Source organism: Caenorhabditis briggsae (assembly GCF_000004555.2).
Source record: "Caenorhabditis briggsae complete genome, chrX, whole genome shotgun sequence".
NCBI lineage: Eukaryota > Metazoa > Nematoda > Chromadorea > Rhabditida > Rhabditidae > Caenorhabditis > Caenorhabditis briggsae.
The window spans coordinates 2,453,195-2,465,647 of NC_013491.2; the positions used below are offsets into that span (position 1 = coordinate 2,453,195).

A 12,453-nucleotide genomic window follows, 5' to 3' on the forward strand; every position below is an offset into this window, starting at 1 on the left:
CCCGGCCAAAACCCGCGAAAAAATCAATAAAAAGGAAAAAATAAGACAAAAATTTTGCAAAAATATTTATTGTTGGGTTACGGTAGCACTCGTTTGCCGGCTGTGTTTTCAAAAATTCTCCTTGAAATACGGTGGCCTAACTTGTGTGAAAATTCGGCCACAACTCCAATTTTTTTGCACAAGAATAATATCATAAGCATTTTGTCAGTTGGCACATTACTAATAGCTCATGCAGATGATGAGATAACTGAGCTCAAACTTGACAATGTGGGGGAAAATAGAAGGGTCCCCCTCAAAATGCGGTATATGAAGTAAAAAAGGGCCACTTCTAATTGGAGGGTCCTCTAAAGGGACCTTCTCAATAAAAGAAGGGCCCGACCTTCTAATACAGGTTCTACTCTAATTTTATTTATGGCTTTCAATAATAAGACCTCACTGAAAATTTTTTCGACCAAAACAAAAAATAATTTTCAGTTCCAAAAAAAAAATTACCAATCTGTTTAAAGATGGAAACACCAACATTGCTCATCTCCCACTGAAAATAGCTGCTAATGAACTGAACTAATTAGTTCAAAAGCTGCGAACGAAGCGACCAGAGTTTATATTTTCTCGTTCCATTTGTTGTGGTGTTTCCTAGTCAAGGATCAGTTGGTTTTCGCAAATTGTAGAGGCTCTTTTTTGGTATGTTTTTCTTTTACATTTTTTTTTTGAAAAAAAATATTTAAAAAAATGATGTGTTGGAGAATGATTTCATGCAATTTCATTTTCTTTTCTTTAATTATAGCCCACTTTAAGTTTCAAAAATCGTTTCCTGCACTATCGGAAAGTGGTTTTTAATGACATTTGATTTTTGCGATTCCCTAATTTTTTCCCACCAAAAAATACGGAACCCAAATCTAAAATAAACAAGAATAAAGTGGAAGAAGAGGTCGTGGAAAGCAGAAATGGATGGGAATCCAGCTGTTTTTTCGTTTTTTCAATTGGTTTTTTGACGTCACCATATTCCTTTTTTCTGTCATTTTGGGAATATTCATTTTATTTTTATTGTCTAAAGTGCGCAATGCCTTTTTGCCTTTTTTATTTCCTCCTTCTGAATTTGTTAGAAATTCAATTAGAACCAAAAAAAAAGGCTAAAACCCTTTTTCATCCCAAAAGGAAATGAAAAAAAGGCATCGGTCATAAATTTTGTAGACTCGACCTTCTTAAAAAGTCCTCCGAAGATAAAAAACAAAAACCAGTCATAAAATTTCAAAACTGACTTACATATTCAAAAGGGGAAATTCGAAAAATGTTAATTAAAAAAAATAGCCATTGGGAAACACCAGGCCTCTGTTAAAATGTTCCATTCCCAAGTCTCTGGGTTTTCTAATTCCATTTGACTTCTTGTTTCTCAATGGGCAACTGAATGAGAATTAGAACACGGAACCTTCTGTGTGTCATCAAATTCTCAGAACGAGAGAGTTTGTTGAATGATTTGTTCACTTTTAAGGATGTGGATTATATTAAAGTAGTCCTTCAGTGTTTGGAGAACTAATGTTTCAAATGTTATCCGTTCCGAGAATCATGTTTGGGGAAACTCCCTCATCAGTTTTTAGAGTTTTAGTGTTTGTACAGCTTTGCTTTTTTCTTTTTTTATTTGTTGAAAATTCGAATTTACACATTTTGCCACCTTGTAGTCTGTACAGTGGTGTTTGGAACGGAATTCGGATATCCCAAAATTTCTAAAATTCGAAAATTTTTTGTGTTTTTCAAAGGTATTTTCGATTTTTTCAAGAGTTTGAGCTTTTTGGAATACGGTATATCAAAGGCGCACGGGGTAATTTTATTTGTGGGTATCGAGCCAAAAGTTCCAAAGTTGTGAAAATGTTAAAATCGGAATATTCCAAAATTCCAAAATTAGAATATCGGAATATTCCGAAATTCCAAATACTTTCAAATCGAAATATTTAGAAATTCCGAATATTTTAAAATTAGAATAGTCCAAAATTCTAAATATTTTGAAACCGGAACATTCCGAAATTTCAAATATTTCAAAATTGGAGTATTTCGGAATTCCAAGTATTTTGAATTCGGAATATTCCGAGATTCCGAGATTCCAAAATTGCAAATATCTTAAACTCTGAATATTTGGAAATTCCGAAAGTTTCAAAATCGGAATAGTCAGAAATTCCAAATATTTTGAAATCGGAATATTCTGAAATTCCAGATATGCAAAAATGGAAAAATTCCAAAATTCCAAATGTTTAAGAATCGGAATATTCCGAAATTCCGAATATTTTGAAATCGAAAATATTCCCAAAATTTTGAAATCGAAAATATTCCCAAAATTTTGAAATTCCGAATATTCAAAAATCTAATTTTCCAAAATTCCGAAATTCTAAAAACTCCATAGTCAGAATCTACGTCATTCCGCAAATTTTTAAAAAGACCATTCCAAACACTTCTCAGTCCGCCAGAGACTTTTAAAATTTTTCGAAATGCTGTAATATTAATTTTTGTTTTGAGAGTTTAACATCCCCCTTTGTTCATTCCCATATTTTCTTTCTTAAATTTTCTAAAAAAATCTTCATCTCTGATTCGAAACCCTCTCAATCTTTTCTTTCCTGCCAAATCATCGCAACTAATTGAAATCGTATAGTCACGTGTCCAACTCACATTTCAAAAAATCCCGTTTAACGATGCAGAACTGACGAGTATCGTGCAGCTTACAAAAAAAGCCAAAGAGGATTTATTCTTCATTAACGAAAAAAAACGGGACACGAGGGGTGCCCGTTTCTTCGCTGCCAAAATGTCATGGTTTTGACGAGCTTTCCTTTCTTAAGAAGTGCCTCTCTCCTTTTTTTCATTCGTCCTCTTTGCATAACGCCGTGGATGTCGGCTCTATCTTATTTTCACTAGCAGCCTGTTCAGAATGTGGGCTTATTCTATGAACTGGTGAGTCTAGTAGAGCTACTGTACTGTGTTTCATTGGTGACACGGTTGTTTGTTTGACGAGAAAAAAATCTGACGTCAATCTGAGCAATGCTTCTTTATCTCTACAGGCTGAACAACGGAGGAAACATGTTCTCATTACTTGAACATCGAAAGAGGTAGTCTGATTTTTTTTTCATTTTGTGTTAAATTTTCGTTCTGTGTCAGTGTTGAAAACTGAGTTTTGGTAGCTAGCCATTGATACTTCCATTGATAAGAATCAAATTCCTTTCATAGGTGAAATTTGAAAAAAAAAAGTTGATAACGAAAATATTCAGTAGTGACTATTCCAAGAAAAGTGAATCACTAGCTGAAGTCATTAGTGGGATTCGAAAAAGCATAAGGATGATGAATTTTCAACAAAGTGTTAATAGTTTGACAAAGTGTCAATAGAAAGAGAAAAAAGTTTTCCTAAGTTTTAGATCGATTTTCAGAAAATGTTGGTTATTGTAGTCAATTTTTTCTTAATGAACGAACAGTCCGGACCACAATAATAACAAAAACTTGTTTTATTGGGGTTACTGTAGCTGTTCCAGTCTCGTTCCCCACTTTCTTCTCCTAGATGTGTTGATTACAGTTCAATAACTCAAAGTTAAATCAGTTTACTTAACATTGGAGCAAAATTCGATAGTATACTGTATTTTTTGGGCTTCTGTCACCAAGATACGATATAAAGGCACAAACTCAAAATTAGAAATGCTGTATTTTTTTTGAATTGAACGAAATGGTATACTGTAGTCTGAAAACAACTTTACTAAAAATTGGCACAATCTAGAATGATATTTTCTTTCTATAAAACTAAAAAGTTGCGCTGTTTATATATTTTTCAAATTATGTGATTGTTTGAAAAATAAGAATCAGACATTATTCTACTCGTCACACCCGTCATAAGAACAAAACATCCATGGACATATCTCGTTTTCTGTCATCTTTGTTCCCGTCATCCTTGACAAATTAGTATCCTTACAAGATGAAAAATATTCACACAATGCCACCAAACTGAAAAAAAGCATGATCCGAATTTTAAATTTTTTTTTCCTTCCAGTATGTCGTTCCATCTTTGTGAAACTAGGGTTAGTGTGAAAAATGAAGATGCTCAGAGGCTAGATATGAAGATGGGAAAGAAAAATGCGTAGGGGGTTTTTCTTGTGTTATGTTATGACTTGTTACCTAACCGTCGGTTTTTGATGCTATCATTTTTTCTAGGCCATTCCATTTTTTTTTTGGTTTTTTGAGATAAAAAAGCATAAGAGAAGTAACAAAATTTGATTAGTACACCCATCTATCCTACTCAAACAGAGAATTTGTGGTTAGTTATATTTTAAGTGTTTTCCTGTTTTACAGTAATTTTCACTCTTTGTTTGTCATCATAGTCAATGTGAAAAAGGCTGATAAGTCTAGAGCCACTTTTCTATTTATTACTCATATGGCCTAGTTAGAATTCCAAAATGTCAAAACTCCGCAATGAATGAATCAGAGTCAAATGTTTGAGGCACAAAAAAGAGTTCTTTGACCCGGGAAGCGTATTTTTTTCATAAATTTTTTTTCAAAAATCTAACCAAGTGGAAAAATCATCATAATGAGTGCTGCTAAACTTTTTCGCTAGCGCTAAACTCGAAATATGGTGTTAGTGACAACTAAAAACCACGTAACAATGAATGGAGAATTGAATGGAGCCGGAATTTCAAGCCAGCAGAAATAGATCAAATGATGAATCAAGATTCCGCGCATTTCGACTCGCGAGGCACCACTCCTGTTTTCAATTCTAATGGATTGGCTTTCCAGCTTTTTTGGTTCCTCTATTCCTCTTCTTTCTTTGTTATTGGTTTGGTTTACCAATTGGGAGGATAGTGAGAGTGGACGCAAGAATATTTAAAATGGGCTGGTGCTTGTGCCTGTGCTTATGAGTCACAAAGCCTACTGATAGGTATTTTTCATCTCGTTGTATTCCCTTAAAAGTTCCCACATTTCAAGTGGTGGGCCATATTTTTTTCTTTTTTCTCTCACTTTCTAATGGGCACCCCACTTATCCCAAAAAACCTTCAAAACGTCCCGTTTCTTAACTTCCTTCCTCACTTTCAAAAGTCATTAAAAATGATTGATAAAGATTGCTTTTTCTAGAAAAAAAAAGTCAAAAACTAATTTCAAAATTTTTCCTGTCTACGAAAGGGATAAAAGAAAAGACTAAGACCGAAGGATTACTGCGGCACCCTTTTGAATTTCATTTTAGATTACTGTATCTGTCTCTACCCATCTTGTTTGTTATCCTTTGTCTAGGGTAAAGGATAAATTTGATCATTGATCCCTTAATTTGGGATTTTTGGACTTTAGATAACCACGCGGCTATCATTTATAGAGTGGTTCCCCTGATAATAAATGACGCGATAAAAATAGTACTCCTCAAGTTTCAGAAATGTCTTGGAAAGTGCAATTAAGGCCTGATTTATATAATTGGTAACTCTTTTTAAGGCTTTCTAATTTTAAAATAGCTTATTAAGAGCTGCGAAATTTCGAGCTAGCGAAAATCGAAAAACGTTGTATTTAACAAAAATTGAGCTGATTTATCTAATTGGGAGTTTGTGGTGCTCACGGTTTAGACTTACAAGCTGCGAAGTTTTGAGCTATTTGAATTTAAAAAATGGCAAAAATTCCAAATGTTGGGCCGTAGTTTAATTTTGTAGTCTGATATATTTTTAGACAGCTGAAAGTTAAAAAAAACGGAATTCCAGAATATTCATTGACGCTGATAATTCAAATTTTCAGAATTGTTCAATTCTAAATTCTAGGGTGAATTTTTCTCTGTAACATTCAATATTAGATTCACAACTCAAAAAAAACCATTCTGGAATGTGCAACCGGAAATCCTGGGATGTGCGTAAAGCGAATTTTCCAACTTCCGGTCTGAACTTTCATATTCTATTTCATAACCTATAAAATCTTTCGAATTTTTGAAGCCCTCCTATGATATCCGCCCTTATCTCTTCTATTTTGCATACTTCACGTTTTTCACCTTTGAAAATGAAAATCGCTGTCTGCTTGAATGGTTTATGAAGTATCTCGCGCGTTCTCTTCTTCAGCGCCTCCTTTCTTCCTACCTGCCCATGCACTCTAGCCATTCATCCCTCTCCATTTTTTTTGTTTCTCTGCCCCCCCCCCCCCCAAAACCCCGCCCCCTTCTAAGAAGGCGTTGCTCTTTTTCGAAAGCGAATCATTAGAGCGGTTCTCTGTCTACAAAACTTTCAAGTCCCCATATTATGTCCGCTTTTTACGAGGAAGCCAAGTTCTTAATATCTGATGGGGACAAAATGAGGTGAGGTTTTTTTTGTTCCAGGAAAATGACATCTTCCCTTTCTTTCCCTACTTGGGTTAGTGGGCGCCGCCTATCGTAAATTATTCAAACGGTTTTCGTTCTCGTTCTTCTTCCTTTCACTGCACTTTTCACAATTTTCGCGTGATTTCAAAAATTTTCGGTGGGAAAAGAAACCCGGCTCATCTCCTAACCTCATCTTGAAGATGTGTTTTGCTTCTGATCGTGTTTTGCTTTTGGGTTCTAAAAATTCACGTTTCAACCTTTTTTGATCTTTGGAACTGTTTTAGTTCCTTTCAGTTCCTTGACATTAGAGTCAGAACTGAAACATCTGGATGCGTGGCAATCAAAATATCAGCCGTCACTAAACTTTTCTTATGTCTGAGACGTTTTCATTTCCGTGGTTTTTTAGTTCAATATACGCATTTTTTGTTAGTCTACCCGTCTTAATTTATGATATTTCAGGATTGATACGTATGCTGTAGGTCGTAAAACCATGCAACAAACCGAATCCTTCAAGGGTACAATCTATGAGAATGTGAGTTGAATTTTAGAAATTTTTTTAAATGGGGTTGTTTCTTTTTCATGTGAATGATATCAAAACTGCCTGAACTGATAAAGTATTGATGCTATTATGATGAAAAATTTGTCAGTTGACAGATTTTCCGCATTTTCAACAGAAAACAAGAAAAACCATATTCCTCTAATAGAAGCCCAAAACCTGTCTGGAAGTGGTGTGCCGACTCTGAGCGTACAGTACTTCTGATAAAATGATAGACGCCTACCCAAACTGTCAATGTTGAGCTCAATTATCTCGATTACTGTGCAAGATATCAAAAATTAGTCAACTGATAAAATATTGGTGATATTATGATGAATAATTCACTAGTTGACAAATTTTTGATAGCTTTCCTAGGAATTGAGATAATTGAACTCAAAGTTGACATTATTAGAAGTACGGTAGGCTGAAAATTGACACACCCCTTTTACTAATAACGATGTTTGTTTCTCTGACCTTTCATAGTTCAATCTTCATAACTAAAACCCGAAACTCACTGAAAAGTGCGTGTGGGCGTTTGCTCGGTTTCCTCCAGCTTCCGTCTATATTCTTTCATCCCAAGAGGCAGGCACAACACAAATTGGAAAAAAAGAAGAAGTAGGAGAGTCTTCAAATTAATGAATATCTGAAAACGTCTCCGGGTTCTTCGAATTGGAAAAAAAAGATATATTGCAGCGAGGAGAACAAGAATGACTCGGTCACGCGAAAATTAATGTAGTGGTACTGTAGTCAAACTCCAAATTAATGAGAGAAGGGGGCCCTAAAAGCTGCACTTCCGCTCAAAAACAATTCATTCAACAAGAGCAAAAGTCCTGAAATCCTTTAGGATGAGCTGGAGGAAAGAAACTGATTCCTACTTTTTCATATTATCTGTGTCGTCAGAACATAAAAACTGCAAAACATCTTCTGAAAGGGCAGACGCAGGTGGAAGTAAAGATGAGTGACTTTTTGACTAATGAGGACTCATGAGTCTGGTATTAAAGAAATGATCACGAAAAATCTTTGAATGTGCATTTTTAGATCGGTTGAGAACGCTTTTTTGTCACTGTCTAGACCAAGAAGAAAATTAAAAATTCAAATATTAAATTGAAAATTCAGATGAGCTTTTATTCCGAAACATTCAGAGGCCCTACTATGAATCGTCTAGACCAACATTTGTCTCATGTTTCTGGGAAGGTATCAATTTTTAGTATACCAATGTCATCTCTGCATAATCTTTTTATTAAAAAAGTCCTCAGCTCACTCATTGTAATCCTCTTGATGAACTATGGTCAAGGAGGATAAAAGTTAGGGGGAAGGGGGGGGGGCAATTTGAGGCATCATGAATACGATATGATGGGAAAATACCTCCGCGATGAGGACCCTCTTCTTGCTAATCGGATCATCACGAGTGGGCCGATATTCAGATGACGTGATAACGCTAGAGGACTAGAGAAACGAAATTTATTCCATGAACTTGATGGATACAATTTATGAAAACATTTCGAGCTATGAGAAATTGAGCGGCAAGAAGCTACAGGTGACTAGAAGGACAATTAATAGAGTTTCTTGATTTTTATCCCTAATTCCGAAATTTCAGTTCACCTTGGTGTACGCACTCCCATTATCCAACCATGATAACTCATCTCTCATGCTTATTGCTGGATTCTACGCCTTACTATTCATGTTCGGAACTTGTGGAAATGCTGCGATTCTTGCCGTGGTTCATCATGTCAAAGGACAAGACTCGCGTTCGCGTCACAATACCACCCTGACCTATATTTGCATTCTGAGCATTGTCGACTTCCTATCAATGCTTCCGATTCCAATGACCATTATTGATCAGGTAAGTCAGAAATTTGCAGATTGGCAAATAGTACCTTTTCAGTTGATTTGGGTCATTTTCACAGGTCTGGAACTTGGATTTCAAGTTTCAGATCACTTTGAAGATTTTTAAAAGTGTAAGACAGACCTAGATGAAAAACTTTACATCCACAGAACTTTCGGAAAATTCCTCTAATCGCCGATTCCTAAAATGCACAAGTTTCAGCTCATTTTTGTACTGAAAACGTAAAAAACAGGTGTCCTTCTGAAATCGACAATAAGAGGAATTTTCAAATATTGCTGTGAATGCAAGGTTTTCAGTCTAGGTCTGTTCTACATCCTCCAAAGTGTTCAAAGTGATTGGAAACTTGACAGCCAAGGTCTAGACTAATGAAAATGGGCAAAATGAGCAAAAATCAACTTATTGATACCTCATTGAATATCTCATTCCGGTACTGTATATCCACAAAAATTTCAGATCCTCGGCTTCTGGATGTTCGACACGTTCGCTTGCAAATTATTCCGTCTTTTGGAGCATATCGGAAAGATTTTCAGCACTTTCATCCTCGTGGCATTTTCTATCGATCGCTATTGCGCAGTTTGCCATCCGCTACGGGTAGAAACTACCGTAACCCGCTAGTCAAATCAAAATTAAAATTTTCAGCTTGCCGTTCGCAAACAACGCTTCGTGTTCATTTTCCTCACTGCCATGTTCGTTCTCACTTGCGTAATGCTCTTGCCAATATTGATTTTCGCTCATTCTAAAGTTAGTCTATTTTTAAAAATAACTTCATCAACAACAGCTAATCACACGTTTGCAGGAACTTGTCATGCATGAAAAGTTCGACTTGGATCAAGAAGTCATCACTCGAATGCATCTCTACAAGTGCGTGGATGATCTTGGACGCGAGTTGTTCATCATATTCACGCTCTATTCCTTTGTTCTGGTGGGTGGAACAATGGAAAAAAAATACGAGAAAAATGAATTTATTTAGGCCTACTGCTTACCGCTTCTCTTGATGATCTATTTTTACTACGAGATGCTGCTCAAGCTCTTCAAGCAGGCAAAAGCGTTGAACAAGACTTTGAATGGGGGCCGACGAGGGGTTGGAGAGGAGAAGAAGTTGACAATCCCTGTTGGACATATTGCAGTGTACACACTTGCCATTTGTCTGTTTCATTTTGCTTGCTGGTAAATAATTTGAAAAGATTTTTTTTGGAAAATTTGAAGAAAAAACTGATTTTTCAATATTTAGGACTCCATACTGGATCTCAATCTTGTACTCGCTTTACGAGGAGCTCTACCAGGATGAGAAAACTTCAGCGACACCACCAACCTACGCTTTCATCTACTTCATGTACGGAGTACACGCACTGCCATACATCAACTCGGCTTCCAACTTTATTCTTTATGGACTCTTGAATCGGCAGGTAAATCACAAAAACTGATAGCTTGAAAGGATTAACAGCTTTTGAATCCTTAACAAATATAAGAAAAATTATAATTTTCATTTTTCATCGACCAAAAATAGTATTATAGAAAATTGGGTACTTTTTCAGCTTCACAACTCACCGGAACGCAAATATACTCGTAGTGGTGCTCCAGGTGTCACTCGTCAAGCATCTCATGGATTGACAACAGGTACTCGACCAGAATACAGCGAGCTTATAACTATCCGTAAGTAAAAAAGCGCCTAGACTCTAAAAAACACTGAAATTTGGAATCCTCATAAAGTACCGCTCATGAAGATATACGAAAACAAGGTTTTAGTTGATTTGGATTATTTTCAGTAGTCTAGAGCTTGGCTATCAAAGTTTTGAACTAATTAAAACTTCGTAATCTCAGTATTTCTTTTGAAAATTCTTCTAATTGCCGATTTCTGAAAAACACCCCTTTTTGGCTCATTTTTGTACTGAAAACGTAAAAAAACAGGATTTTTTCAGAAAACGACAATTAGAGGAATTAGAAATCGAAAAAGAAGATATTTTCGAAAAATTCGGTGAATACAAAGTTTTCAATCTAGGACTTTTTTATAACCTTCAATATTTTCAAAGTGATCCGATATTTGACAGCCGGGCTTCAAACTTCTGCAATTGATAAAAATCAACTGAAAAACACGTTTTTCGACTTATTTCTCGCTATTCCAGCTACCCACGTCCGACCGGATTCTCGTGTCTCCGCAATGGTTGCCGCTAACAACAATAACAACTCGGAACACTCACCGCTCACCCAAAACCTGTCGGCTTCCGCTCCAAAACGAGTTTGAATCTATTCCATCTCTTGTCTCTTGTCCTTTCATCACCACCGTCTTGTGTTTTCGAATTGCTCCGAATCTCTTGGCTAATTTTCAAAACAAAACTGCTTTTTGTAACTCACTGCACATACACACACACCGTCACTTGTCACGCTTTCTATTTTTACCAATGCCTGCCTGTCTTTGTCTCCCCAGTTGAACATTTTGCCACTCAGGTTACTGCCGCATCCGTTGTCCCAATGTCGGCCGCTATCGACGAGAACGACATCTTCAACTGGATCACTCCTGACACGGAATCTGTTGTTTTGTAAAAATTCCTATTCTCTTTTGCAACTAATCTTTCTTGAATTGCTTCGTTTTGGAATCATCTGAACTTTTGCTTTTGCTTAAATTGTTTCTCTTACCACCGAAAATAACATTTTTAGAAATCTAAAACAATTGAAAATTGCCAATAATTTGTGTAATGTATTGTATCAAAATGATCTCATTTTGGTGAAATGTTTATTTCTTCATGTATCCCATTTTTGTGAAATGAAGTTTAAAAAATAAAAATTTAAAGCATCACTCAGTTCATAATTGGCTGAAATAATTGAATAACGATACGCATTTTCCCAAAAATCCATGATATGATATCAGCCTTTTTCCGATCCGAGGATTTATAGTCAATGACATTTCCCTTTTCAATAGCTCGGAAGCAAATTGAATTGCTGCTTTCAACTAACTACAGTACTGGTCCAAAAGATATACGAAAACGTGCTTTCCATTTTATTCTCGGTAGTTTTGGCTATTTTCAGGTGTCTCGAGCTCGGTGGTCAAGTTTGCAATTACTTTGAAAATCTTGGAAAGTGCAAAGCAAAAACTTTGCATTCACAGAATTTTTTGAGAAATTCTAGTTTTTCTGCTATTAGCTAAATTCCGAAAGACATCTTTTTAGACCGTTTCAGTCATCTAAACTTGAAAAAAATAGCCAAGACCTTTTAAATTAGTCAAAATACCGTAAAACCTCTAATAGAACGACACCCGGATCGTCCACTTTGAGCCTATATATCTCACTTCTTTTGAAAGATATCAAAAAGTGGTGAACTAGTGAAATGTTTATCAGGATATCAGCAACATTTTACTAGTTAGCCACTTTTTGATATCTTTCACAGAAAATGAGATATATAGGCTCCAAGTGGACGATCCGGGTGTCGTTCTATTAGAGGTTTTACGGTAGCCGAAATGCAACCGAAAAATACATTTTTTTATATCTTGGTACTGTAAGTGCATCAAAATCTGAGTAAATTTGTAAACTCGGAGATTGTATCAGCATTTCTCAGCCCGCTTGTTTCTAAAATTGAGAAAGTTCTGATAGCCCCGAAGTACCCTCAGTGGCCAGGTTGTTTCAAAATATTGTTTTCCCTTACAAAAATTCTAGTTTCGAGCAAAATAGCAGCCACCAAATAACAGCAATACCCATACTTGTAAAATTCCGGGCTGGCCCGCCGAAACCCGGGCCCAGCCCGGGCCCGGCCCGGAAGGCCCGGTAGCAAAAATTTTGTCATTTTGAACCGAATTTT

At 36.0% G+C, this 12,453-nt stretch overlaps 1 protein-coding gene across 1 annotated transcript; it reads left to right on the top strand.

Moving 5' to 3' along the window:
* Positions 1-6,224: 6,224 nt before the first annotated feature.
* Cbr-npr-18 lies at positions 6,225-10,906 on the top strand (the record flags this gene model as incomplete). Its single annotated transcript, XM_045238895.1, has 12 exons — positions 6,225-6,280; positions 6,743-6,815; positions 7,438-7,469; positions 8,013-8,025; positions 8,416-8,661; positions 9,118-9,255; positions 9,304-9,405; positions 9,461-9,586; positions 9,635-9,831; positions 9,896-10,070; positions 10,200-10,317; positions 10,788-10,906. 12 exons carry the CDS (start codon positions 6,225-6,227, stop codon positions 10,904-10,906), a joined length of 1,395 nt encoding a protein of 464 aa, XP_045095927.1.
* Positions 10,907-12,453: the final 1,547 nt, after the last annotated feature.